The sequence below is a fragment of the Equus asinus genome, chromosome 10, assembly GCF_041296235.1.
Source record: "Equus asinus isolate D_3611 breed Donkey chromosome 10, EquAss-T2T_v2, whole genome shotgun sequence".
Lineage (NCBI taxonomy): Eukaryota > Metazoa > Chordata > Mammalia > Perissodactyla > Equidae > Equus > Equus asinus.
In genome coordinates, this window is record NC_091799.1 from 28,415,229 (window position 1) to 28,428,326 (window position 13,098).

Here is a 13,098-nt window from a genome sequence, read left to right on the forward strand (position 1 = left end):
CTGCTACCATTACCTCCACCAGCATCATACCCATCACCACTATCATCATCATCATAAACACCGACACTACCATCACCACCAACACCACCATCATCATCAGTACCACCAGAACCTCCACCAGCACCACCATCACTATCATCATCATCATCAATACCACCAGCACCTCCACCACCACCACCACTGTCATCATCTTTACCATCAACACCACCATCAGCACTACTACCATCACTTCCACCACCACCACCACCACCATCATCATCATCAACACCAACAGCACTTCCACCACCATCATCAACACCACTACTACTGTCAACATCATCACACCACCAGCACTTCCATTATCACCACCACTATCATCATCTTCATCATCAACACAGCACCATCACCAACCCCATCATCATTATCCTCATCCTCATCAACACAAAACCCTCTATTGACCAAATATTATAGTCCCAGCCCTGTGCTCAGAGCTTTCATCTATTTAATTGTTACCGTAACTATGAGATAGGTACTATTTTTGACTCTGGTTTACACAAGAGGAAACTGAGGCACAGAGAAGTTAAATAACCTACCCTGAATCATGCACATAGGCAAAAACAGTCAGGAATTAAACCCACATCTGTCTGATTTCCAGGTACATATTTTCAACACTATACTCTCCTTCAAATTCCCCTAGTCCCTGAAGCTTTAAGTATAAAATAGCTTGCCCTTTTGATCAATGGAAAGACCACAATTTAGAAAGGTAGAGAGGCTTTGAGACAAACGTAGGAGGAGGCAGTGTCTAAAACATGAAGCCCAGAGAAGATGGGCCCCAGGCAGAGTGAAAGACGTGAGAAAGCATCTTAAGAGAGCCTCCTCCTTCTGAGGTCCATGTCTGACACTCCTTCTGATATCTTCTAAGATGAACTCCCTATTCTCCTCATTTTTTGCTTGATTTTTAGGACCTTCTGTGAGTAAATTATATCATTTGACTTATTTTTCCCTTTTGTTATTGGTTACTGAGCTTCTGGTTTTCTTCTGGGTAAGTTTTTAAAAAGCCTATGCATTTTCCAATCTGTATGCCTTGTGTTTGAAGAACACCTGCCATTTGGAGGTGCATAATCAATGTTTTTGAATGAGTCAATGAACAAATGATCAAATGAGTGAATGGATAAGTGTGTCTATGAGTAGATGAGAAATTGTGTGATTCTAGACACATCTCTCTATCTTCCCCTCCAGGGCACATATCTCCTTCTATACATCAGATAGACTGGACTTCATATTCCCTCAGAACCTCTGACCTTTATACACTTGGCAGGGTTTTCCACAGTGCTGCCTTCTCTTCAAGGAATGAATTCTGCATCTTTGTCTGCCAGTGCTGCATAGGTTTATGGTTTATAATGTGTAAGGTGGTTGCCTTGCAGAATGAAATGCAGGAGAATTAGACCTGGGTTCAAATTCTAATTCAACCACATTAGTTATGTGAATGGGCAGTGACAACTTCTCAGAACCTCAGTTTTTCATCTGTAAAATGGTGTTAAACTTATCTCATTGGGGTGTGGCAGAGACAAAATGAGGCGGCATATACGGAATTGCCTAACAAATAGTGCCTACATATCACAGATATTCAATAAATTGTGATTTCCCTTTTCTTTCCTTATTTGCCTCCCTCCCTCTCTCCTTTTCTTCTTTCCTTCCTTTCTTCTTCTCTTTCCTCCTTCCACGCTTTTTCCAAAAGCCATAGTATAAGCCAAGGTTCCAGCTTTTGAGAGGAATTATCACCCTCTAAGGTTGTGAACTTCGTTTTCTATGGGGAAACTTTCCCAGCACCCCTGCACAAGTGGAAGAGCAGGACCGACTGGAGGTACTCCTTATGAGTGGCAAGAGAGAGGCTGCCACCCTGAATTCTAGACGTCCAGGGATAGAAGAGTCTATCTCATCCAAAGGCTGCAAGCCAACAGCTTCCAGGCTACACAACCCACAGAAATGTTTGGTTTGGCCACAAAGTGATTAACAGAAGTCAAAATTATTTGCCAATATTAAAAAAAAATGAGAAATTTCACATTTTAAAGACTCCAGATTTCTTGTACTCAAGAAAAATGGAAAATCTGGCCACACCGCACCTACATTTCCACAATGCCACACAAGGCTAGAGTATCCTCCTTTGGAAGCAACATGTGTTTTCCACACTTCACCACAGTCTCCACCATTCCCTGCAGTCTTTCCAGCACGGACCTTGAGGGGCATTTCCATCCGTCACTGCATTTGTATTGTCTCATTTATTAGATTAGAGCAAGACTTTTCTGTATCCCTATCACTTTCAAAAGTGCGTATGTATGTGTGTGGGTAGAGCTTCAAAGGAAGAGAATTTTTAAAAAAATAAAGGGACAGAGTGTTTTTCTCTATGAAAGTAAAACTAAAAAGTTATAGTACACCTGAAACTAATATAATGTTATCGGTCAATTATGCCTCAATGAAAAAGAAAAATAAGCAAAACCAATAGAAGTTACCTTGGTGAGGGGGCACATTGCCTGGCACAGGGAGGGGAGGCCCCTCTGGGGAGTTGGAAAGGTCCTCATCTGACTTGGGTAATGGTTTCATCAGCGGACACAAACATAGAAATTTATCAAGCCTTATGCCTAAGATGAGCATATAAGTTATATCTCAATAAGAAGAAAAGAGCTTCGACTGTATTTGTAAAATCTTATTTCTTAAGTTGGGGAGTATATTCATGGGTGTTTGTTATATTTTCTTTAAGTCTTTCCATCTGTCTGAAATATTTGTAGTAAATATTACTACTATTAATAATTTGTCTAGATATTTAATAGACAGAATGACGGACTTGGCCTGCTTCACCCATTTATTCCATCTGCCTGGTTCTCATAGGTGTTGAGTTTGTGACTCTCCATCTGGGCCCATCGTCATTTCATAGATGGGGAAACTGCAGCCTAAAAAAGCGATAGTATTTGTCCAAGGACATATATAGCAAGACGGTTCCTGGCCTGAACTAGAACCTTGGTCACCCAATTCAGCAACCGTAAATATTTAGTGAGCATCTACTATCTGCTAGGCATTGAGGGGCATACATGGTAAATAAGATGACCCTGGGCCTACCTTCATAAAGGTCACTAGTACATGGCCTCAATGTCGATACTGCACTCATCTAAGAGGTCATCATTCTCATCATATATGCCAATACATTCAGAGTGCTTACAACAGAGCCCATCACATGACAAGCACCAGTGGTGGGTGGGCTGCAGCCGGCTTGCATGAGCTCACAAGGGGCACTAGTGCCCGTCTCTTCCCACCCTTGTGTGCAGTGATGGAAACCTAGAAAACAGGACATCAGCTACAGTGGTAATATTTACACCACAGTAAATGGCAAATGCTACCAATCAGAGTTGTTTGGGGGGAGCCAGCTGTTGACCATTTACCAGCACATCCCTGGTAAGCAATCAGTAAACATTTTGCCTTTATTATTTTCCTTGTACATTCGACAGAGGCTGCATGGGTAGCTGGAGTAAACTGAGCTGCTCTTCAATTCCTTAGGCAGTGCCTTCCATCTCTGAGATTCCATTTCCTCCACTGGAAAAATGGGGAGACTAATACCCACCTCATAGGGGTGTGTGTGTATGTGGGTGTGTGTGGGGTGGGTGTGGTGGGAGGGTGCAAATACAGAATGAACAGTGCCTGATCCAGTGCCTGGTTCGCAGTAGGCATCCCTTAAATGTCAGTTCTCGCCTCCCACTTTCTTTTTCTTTTCTTTCTTTTTTTTTTTTTGAGGAAGATTAGCCCTGAGCTAACTACTGCCAATCCTCCTCTTTTTGCTGAGGAAGACTGGCCCTGAGCTAACATCCATGCCCATCTTCCTCTACTTTATATGTGGGACACCTACCACAGCATGGCTTTTGCCAAGCGGTGCCATGTCCACACCTGGGATCTGAACCAGCGAACCCCAGGCCGCCAAGAAGCAAAACGTTCAAACTTAACCGTAGTGCCACTGGGCTGGTCCCTCGTGTCCCACTTTCTTACCCTGGGGATATAGGTGACGGCAGTTGGAGCAGAGCCTTGTCCCCAACCATCTACCTTGCACCGTCACTAGGAGGCGGACCCTCAGCAAGCGGAGCCACCCTGGGCCTGCTCTGGCCTGGCCACGCCTGCACCAGCAGCACTATTCTGTAGCTCTCACCACACCACGGGCAAGGGTGCAGCGGAGGCCAGCTTTTCTGCCTTATTCCTGGAAATCATCAATCTCTGCCCTTCGCCCTCCTCCCTTTTTCTACCACATTTTTTTCCTCCTGGATAATGAGGCCTCCGGAGACTGGTGGAGGTCTGAACCTCGTTACGGCTCTCTCGGTAGGCTGGCATCAATAAAGGCCAGCAGACCAGGGAACTGGGTTGGGGCTGGGGCAGGCAGGCGGCGGGTGGGCAACTGGGGAGTGGGGCTTGCAGGCTTTCAAATCCCTGGATTTATTTCACAGTAAATTATAACTGAACTCTTTAGTGCCCGGGGCTTACAGAGGGAAGGGTGGGAATTCACCAGGGGTGGGGCAGAGAAAACGGCTGAGTGGGAGCTGGGCCAGGGGAACCTGGTCTGGATTGCAGGCCAAGACCTCCAGGACTGGGGTGTGAGGGAGGTCTCCTGTGTCTGCTCTGTGTGGGAGTGGAAGTCCCCTGCCTTTGGGTGTGTGGGAGTCAGGGTAGGGTAGAGGAAGGGGAGGGAGGTATGGAAGGAGAGCTTGGAGCTGTGTGACCCTGGCTTGGTCCCCTCCCTCTCTGCAGCTCAGTTTCTCCATCTGTGCCATGAGGGGCTTGTGCTTTATGATCTCCAGCTTCCTGAGATTCTGACATTTGGGCCCTGTGCATGCTCCTGAGTGGGACTGCAGATCAGCATTCATTGGAGCCTTAGGTGAGAAGCTATGCAGCACTCTGGGTGAGAAGTGGGGAAGGCACATTGAGTAGGGAAAACAGATGAAGAAGCCTGAGTTAGGGAAAGGCAGCTGTCTCATGGATGCGTGGGAGAATCAGAGGCAGAGAGACAGAGGGACACAGAGAGGATGGAGATGGAGGCAGAGCGTGGATGGGAGGGAGGAGAACAAGGTGATGGAGGTGTTGAGAGAGGGAAGAGAGAAAGAGTGCAAATAGAGGCAGGAAAAGGAAATAAAGTTGGAGATGGGGGCAGAGAGCTGTACAAGAAGAGCAAGAGGAAGGAGAAAAGAGAGGAGGAGAAGGCTGGGGTGCTTGGGGGAAGGGGCCTGGCCAGGCCCAGCGCCAGGTCCACATGCCCAGAGTGCTGAGTAAGCCCTTGCAGCCATGCCCTCAGCTCATTTGAGAAATAGTATACCTAGTATCGGGTTCTGCCCAGCTATCCGGAGTGTGATCTGCAGCAGGAGGGCAGACAGTGGTGTGGCCTCCCAGCACACCAGGCAGAAAGGCTGGTGGAGAGAGACATAGCTGAACCTCGCCCTGCACCCCCTGCCTCCTCTCTCACTTTCTTCAGGGTGAGGAGCTAGTGCCCAGAGCTCATACATGAAGCCTGGGATCTGTACTGCCCTGGAGGACAAGAGCGGGGTCCCCCATCAGCTCTGGGGACCCCAATGGATCCAGGTGACACAAAGAAAAATGGGTGTGGTCAGTCTCAAAGCAAACCAGACAGTGACACTGGCTGCCAGGGGCCTACATGGTCTTCTGGCGAGGGGCATGCCAGCCTGGCACCATGGGAGGAGTTCCAGGCCTACTCTGGGCTCCTGAGTCACTCTGGGATCCCAGCGTCCGCAGTAAAGAATGCAGACAATGACCTGTCCTCCATACAACCATTCTGAAATTTGAATGCAGTCTTGTGTACTAAGTGCCAGGCACGCAAACATAGCAGGTGCTTCATAAACAATAGGTGTTCCTCGTTCCCCATATCACATATTAATTGCTCTCCACCAAACAAGTAAAGCATGGAGAAAGATACCAGGGATCTAGGCTGTGTGATGTGGAAGGCCTTCCAAGGCGTTATCCTAGAGAAGTCAAACAGCACCATCCTTATGAGTACGGACTTGCCAGTTAGACAAGCTTGTGAGCTGACTCTGCGCCTTCTACCTATGTGTTCTTGGTATCTCAGTTTCCACATCTGTAAACTGGGGACATTAGTCCTCTTATTCCTAGGCTATCATCAGGATTCAGTGCGACAGTAAATAAAAAGCACAGGACCTGACAGAGGGAAAGTATTGAATCCTTAAGGATGGGAGCAGTGATTGTGAACAAGTCCCCACCCCACAGAGCAGGTGTGCTGAGTAGATGATTTAACGTATGTAAAAGGACTAATGCAGAACTAGGGCACAGTAAATGCTCAACAAGGTCATTTCCCTCCCCTTAGCTGCAGGTGGGCAGTCCCGGTCACTCACCTCCACCCGTGTGGGGTTCAGCCAGTGGGGGATGTCACGTACAGTCACATTCGTTGGCAGGATGATAGACTCGCTGTTGTGGTCCAGGCATGAGGTGGCACACTCCGACCCTGAGGGGAAGCAGAGTGCAAGGTGGTGGCTGAGCCCCGTGGGCTGCTCTCATACAGTGCAGGCCCTGCCGCTTCCTGGTCCCCAGTGGACTGGGCCATCCCATCCTTGAGGGCAGTGGGAAGGAGTGAACTCCTTGGCAGGGCCGCCTCTGGTCTCCCTGACTCCATTCTCTTGTCTCCAATCCAGCTAGCACCCAACGCCATGCTCATCGGCCCTGAGCCCAGTTTGGTCATGCTCCTCCTCTGCTTGTAAACCTTTCCAAGATTCTCCACATCAAGGACAAATTCCAATCCTCTTTGCCCAGCATTCATGGCCTCCCATAGTCTGATCAATCTCATCTCCCATGAACCACCTTCACGCTTTGTTGGTCCCACCAGACTGAACTCCACTTGGTTTTCCATCTGAGTCTCACATTTCCTCGCCTCTGGTACCTCTGCTTCTGTTCACCCCTTCTCCTAAATCATTGCTCCCCCATATACCTTCTCATGGTCAAATCCTATGGGTTCTTCAAGGCCCAGTTCAAATCTTCCAAGAAGCCTGCCCTGATTTCTGCAGCTGAATGAGAGCAGTGTTTGGCACTGAGGAGTCTTGCTCCAGTGCTGGCCTTACCCCCTCATACCTCCTTTCATAGTTACTCTGATGCCCTGGGAGGGCAGGGATGAGGTCTATTCATATCTGAGCCTGACTAGGTGCCTGACATGCAGGGATTGATCAGTAAGCATCAGTCGAGTGAATGGTGAGCAGATAAATGCAACACCAGCTTCTTAGCCCCATGCTTTCTCCTTGCAGAGGGCTTGGATTCATGCCTCCCCCGTGCCTCAAGACCCTTCCCACTCCTTTTCAACTAGCGCATTACTAATGATCCTTCAGACCTCAGTCCAAGTGCCACTTGCTCAGAGAAGGCCTACATGCTTTCCTGACAGTCCAAACCCTCTCATGGTCATCCATCACAGCATTTGTCACATTACCACTTCCCACTGGTGACTGTTATGTTATATCAATAGCTCTCCTCCCAGCTGGACTGTAAGGCCAGCACTGTCTGTGCTCCCTGCTATGCCCAGAGCCTGGCATTGTGCATGGCAGATGGTAGGTACTCAATAAGTATTTGCGAAATTAATGAAAGAGATGATGAGTGATGAATGTATAGATGAATGAGGTAATGAGCAAGTGAGTGAATGAATTAATGGCATGAGGAGTGAATGATGAATGGGAATTTAGGTGTCTTATGAAGCATTAAGTGAGTACATAAATGGATGAGGAATGAATAAATAACTAAATAAATTGGTAAAGGGATGAAAAAATGAATCTGGTAATGAGTCAATGAAGGCATGGATGACTAACAGGGACAGGGTGAGCATACAGAAGCCATCAGTCCAGAGACTTCTCCGTAAAGACAGTTGACTTTCAAGCTGTGGCTTGGCAAGTTGACCATAATTTGCCTCATTGATTCTCTGCCCTGACCTCACACATTCTGAAGTCTCCTGAAAATCAAGCCTATCCCTTGAGATGTCCCCAGGATTCCAAAAAGGTGCTCATTCATGTGGGCAAAGAACTGACGTGTCAGAATCTGACCAGGGCCCTAAGGAGGTCACTCCCCGCCTCAGTGCCAAGACCACCCTTGAACACTAAGTGGTTCACAAGAGACAGTCAACTCTTAGTTTTAAATATGCTATTCTATTAGCCATTCTAAAGGCTCCCTTCCAATGTTTATACATATACAATGTGTATATATATATATATACACACATGCATACATATATACATATACATACACATATGCTTATAGAGATAGTTTATCTATCCAGTGCCCTTCCTGTTACCGTCTCATCATCCTCTTCAGTCTAAGAGACTCACGAGTACTGAAGAGGAGATGAGGGTGGGGGTAGCAGGGCCAGGACAATGTTTACAACCTGTTCACTTTAAGTATGGGAACACTGAGCCAGAAGCGGGGAGATTCCTGGCCTTTCCAGGTAGTTTTCATATGTCCCTCATTCTCCTGCAAACCCAGCCCTGTGAGACAGGTGTCACCACATCCATATCACAGGTGAGAGAGCCAAGTGCACAGAGCTCAGGTTACAGAGCTGGCTAGTAGAGCACCATGAATGAAAACCCATGTCTCTCTGACTTCCAAGCCCAGAGACAGATACAGTGGAGCCATATAGAGGAAAGAGAAAGGAAGGCAGCAGTGGAAAGGGATGGAGATGGATGAAGGGCCACAGGAGAGAAAAGAAATGGGGGGAATGCAAAAAGACAAAAAGATGAGTGATGAGAATAAGGGGGAAAACCACTGAGCTGTCAGAGAGACCTGGTGGTGTGTGTTTGTCATGAGATCAATTCGAAAGGAGGTTTTAGGGAGCAAGGATGAAGCAAGGCTGTGATGCTAAAATTCTTTTGAAAAAAGAAGATGCAGACTCTGAGAAATAGACAAAGGCTATCCTATCCCAAGAGGGCAAAAAAAGGAAAAAATATGGTCAACACAGTAGGCCATTGCTGCCCTATGCAACAGTCACATCTTAATTTCTTTCTCTGCATCTCCCTCCTCTGCACTCCCTTCCCCCATGCACAGCTCTTGGGCTTCAAGACCAGGCTGCTGTGTTGTGATATATGAGCCCTAATTGGCATCATTACAGAGCAGTGATCTCACCAGGCCCACCCCCACCCCCACTCCTTCCCTGGACGAGGAGGGAGGGTGGCAGCTGTGGTGGCAGCAGCAACTTTCTGATGGCTCCTAGCTGCCACAGAGCCAGCCTCCCCAAGCTGCTTGGGGAGGGGCCCAGAGAGAGCCGCTCTGGGTGGCTCCAGAATGTGCCCTCCAGCCTCCAAGCCCGAAACACCGACACCTATCTCATCCCTGTTTACAAGGCCTTAGAGCAAATCCTTCTCCTTGGTGAGGTGGGCTCTCCCCAGGGAGGGGCTCCACCTGGGAGGTGAGGAGAGAGCTGGGAAACCCGCTTTCCCTCCTTCCTTCTCACTGTCTCCCTCAGTGTTCCCTCGTGGCTTTTTCTCTCATAGCCCTCCCCCATGTGCCCCCACCCACCCTGGATAACCATAGTCATGAAAGGGCCTGCACGGCCATGGGAACATGGGTACGGGGGAGGGGAGGGAGATTCAGGTTCCAACGTCATACAGACTTCTTTCCCTTTCTGTTTCAACCATGAAAGAGCTCAGTGGGTAAAGAAATGCTTCTGTCCCACCCCTGCCTATCTCTAGACTATTCTGAGGACAAGTAGAGAGCCAGGCCTTATGGCTCATAAGTGTGTTGTGAGATGTGCATGCAATGCACGTACAAAGTGGCTGTGTAATGCATTTGTGAACATGTTTGTGAGCTATGTTTTGTTGTTGTTGTTGTTTTTTTGAGGAAGATTAGCCCTGGGCTAACATCTGCTGCCAATCCTCCTCTTTTTGCTGAGGAAGACTGGCCCTGAGCTAACATCCATGCCCATCTTCCTCTACTTTATATGTGGGACGCCTGTCACAGCATGGCTTGCCAAGTGGTGCCATGTCCGCACCCAGGAGCCGAACCAGCGAAACCCAAGCTGCCGAAGTGGAATGTGCGCACTTAACCGCTGCACCACCGGACCGGCCCCATAAGCTATGTCTCTGAGATGCCTTTTGCACATCTTGCTGTGTTTGACATATTTCAGGAATTAAGATGTGTTTGTGCCTGTGACATATGTGTCCTTATGTGTCACATGTGTGCTATGTGTAGCTGTGTGGGCACGTGTTTGTGTGAGTTAGGTATTTGTGTGGTATTTGGCTGAGGCGTACATGCTAGGCGTGAGCTTACCACATGATGTGTGTGTTTGGGTCTATGTTTGGTTATTAAGCATTTGTGCTTGTGTTTGTTTATGCAGGTGTGAATATGTTTGAATGTGCCAGTGGATGCAGACATGCAGGAAGTCTGTTTTCATAGGGTTTTTGTTTTTCTTCATAGAAGTCACTTAATCAGAATTTTTCTCCCAGGGCCGCTTAATGCCAGTCCTGAGTGTGATTGAATATTCACTTGTATATCCTAATTGAGTTGGGGGTAGGGACCCCAACACAGACATAAGTGTCCAGAGCCATGCATGCCCATCAGGGATGATGGAGAAGAGAAAGCTACGCCCTTGGGTTGGAGTAGCCCGTGCTACTCACCACTGCTACACTGTTGCCCCAGTCTTCTAGAATGCCTATATTGGCAAGCCCTACAAGATCATACCTCTCTGCAACTCTCCTGGTCAGGGTCCTTTGGATTGGTGGCTCTGTAGGATCTTAAAGTACCTTCTGAATCATCAGAGAGAGCACGCACTATGGTGTTTTCTGACCCACACAGAAGCAAGTGCTCTGGACTAAATGCAGGAGTGCTGATTCCTACTCTAAGTTTAGGTGAAGAACTTCTGTGCTCTGAGGCTATGTGTTTCCATCTTCAGAAGGAGGTGGTCAGGCCCCACGCACCTCCACTTTCTGATGGCAGGGCTGGCTTCTGGACAGGAAGTGATAACGCTCGTTCTGCTGGGTACAGAACATGCTGGCTCTGTGTGACTGAGAGTGAGTGTGTGCACAGATAACCTTCTGCTCCAGACATCCCCGGTGACTGTCCCATAAATCACATTGGCCATGAGAAGGACGTCCAATTCCCTGAGCTTTTCATCATGGTCAATTAGGGAATCAGCCCAAGAGGTCAGCCTCACTGCCCTCAACTGAGGTCAGACTCAATGCACGCCCAGTTCCCCAGAAAGCCTTGGAGCCCATGATTGATGCGTCTGTCCAGACGCCTGGTTCCAACGAGGCAAATCCCTGGCATCAAACCCCAGGTTGTCTCCCCTGGCTGTGAGCAGTTTATGAGCTGGCCTATCACCACACAAATAATATTTTGAAAATGCTATTTATCCTCACTTTGGATGCCCTGAGACGCCATGGAAAGAACTCCGGCTTCAGAGTAGGAGAGATCTCAGGATACAGGGCATGTTCTGTTACCTCTTTTAAGTCTCAATTTCTCATCTATTCAAGGTTATTGAGACCATAAGATATAATGCCTCTAAAGCGCCTAGTCAGGGCCTGACCCTTGTAGGTCCTCATGAATGATTAGTATTATTCAAATTTTAAGATTAATAAAGGCAACCACACTCAACCATAATCACTTTCTGAAATATGATGTGTGCTTTCCCATCTCCTTCCCTTTGCCACGTGGCTCCTTGTGTCTGGAATGCCATTTCTTGCTCAACAAACTCTTTCAAGTCCCCCGCATAAGTGTCCCTTCCTCTAGGAGGCTTCCTTGTTCCCTGAGGTGCTGGCCAGCTTTTCTGTACTCAGGTGTAACTATGTACTCTCACCTGCCACTGCTTCATAAACATTCATGGCCTTAACTCTCTTTCTAAGAGGCAAGGTCTGGTCTTATTCATCTTCATTTCCCCAGTGCCTCACACTGAGCCTCATCTGGTAGAGGTGCCCAATTACGCAGCAAGGCACTAGCCTCAAGGGCCCGGAAGGACTTGCCCCTCCCACTATTCACCCTCATGCACCCATCATACCTATGGCATAGCCTTGGGGACACTGCAGTTTGAGGTTGCTGTTGAGCTGGTCCGGGGCTGAGCACTGGCCTTGCATCTCCTGGCAGACATGGAAGGAGCCGCTCCAGGTGCCATCCTTCCGGCAGTGGATGACGTTGCTCCCACGTCCCTGAACGCCACAGAAACACAGTTAGGACCCAGAGAAACTCCCACCCTCAACATAATGAACCTCTCCAAATAAAAGGGAAACAATTTCTCATCTCCCCAGAGCTCTGAAACTGTTCCCAAACAATTTCTTAACAGTGGTGGGAACCCAACCATCCTAAAATAGAGGCACTGTTAATATCTCCATTTTATGGGTGGGGAAACTGAGGACTCAGTGTAGGAAGAAGCTTGCTCAAAGCTCCCAGGTTTCCTAAATCCTAGCTTAGTGCTCTTTCAGAGATTTCAATAAGAAGAATTTATTTTGTTAGTTGGTTTTTCTTTAATTGAGATGGTAGGGGCCCAATGCACCCCAATTCATACACTGAGTAAGAACATGGGTCCTGGAGCTGTTAGGAGGCAGGTAGACATCCATGCTTGCTCTCTCTCAGCCAATGAGAAAGTCTCCCATGTCAGGGCTCTGCCATATGCTGAGCAGGCAATGTTGGCCCAGCTGTGCAGTTTTCTCTTCCAGGGTACCTCCTCCCTCCCCTTTCCCTTCTCTCTCTTCCTTCTGCTCCATTCCATTCCATTCCACTCCAGCAATAACAGCACAAGAGGATGGTATGGGGATATTTCTATATTTGCCCTCCCCCCAATTCTTTAAAATAGGCAATATACAGTTTCTCAATCTTCTGCAAAGTGGCGGGCAAATGCAGCTTCAGACGTGGTCCTTTCTCCAAGCACCCTTTCAATGTCTAAGATTCTAATGGCAAGTCCAGGTCTACAGGAATTTCAGAACTGCCCCTGAATTCAAGGGCATTTCTTAGTGCCCACTCTGTGCCCAGCTCTGTGGGGTCCAAAAGTAAAGTGAGTCAGTATCTGCCCCATTGAGCCAGTGGGAGAGACAGTCATGTGAGCAGCCAGCCACGTCAGTGTCACTGTGCTCGGTGACAGTACTGTGAGTACACAGGGAGAGTAACTGG

At 48.0% G+C, this 13,098-nt stretch overlaps 1 protein-coding gene across 1 annotated transcript in view; it reads right to left on the reverse strand.

Moving 5' to 3' along the window:
- PAPPA (pappalysin 1) overlaps positions 1 to 13,098 on the reverse strand; it is a 240,734-nt gene that overhangs the window by 24,869 nt on the left and 202,767 nt on the right. Inside the window, exons 18-19 of the mRNA XM_014830350.3 lie at positions 11,993 to 12,140; positions 6,372 to 6,481 (exon numbers count right to left, since the gene is read on the reverse strand). Coding sequence (XP_014685836.3) covers positions 6,372 to 6,481; positions 11,993 to 12,140 — 258 coding nt within the window. The remainder of the gene's footprint in view (positions 1 to 6,371; positions 6,482 to 11,992; positions 12,141 to 13,098) is intronic.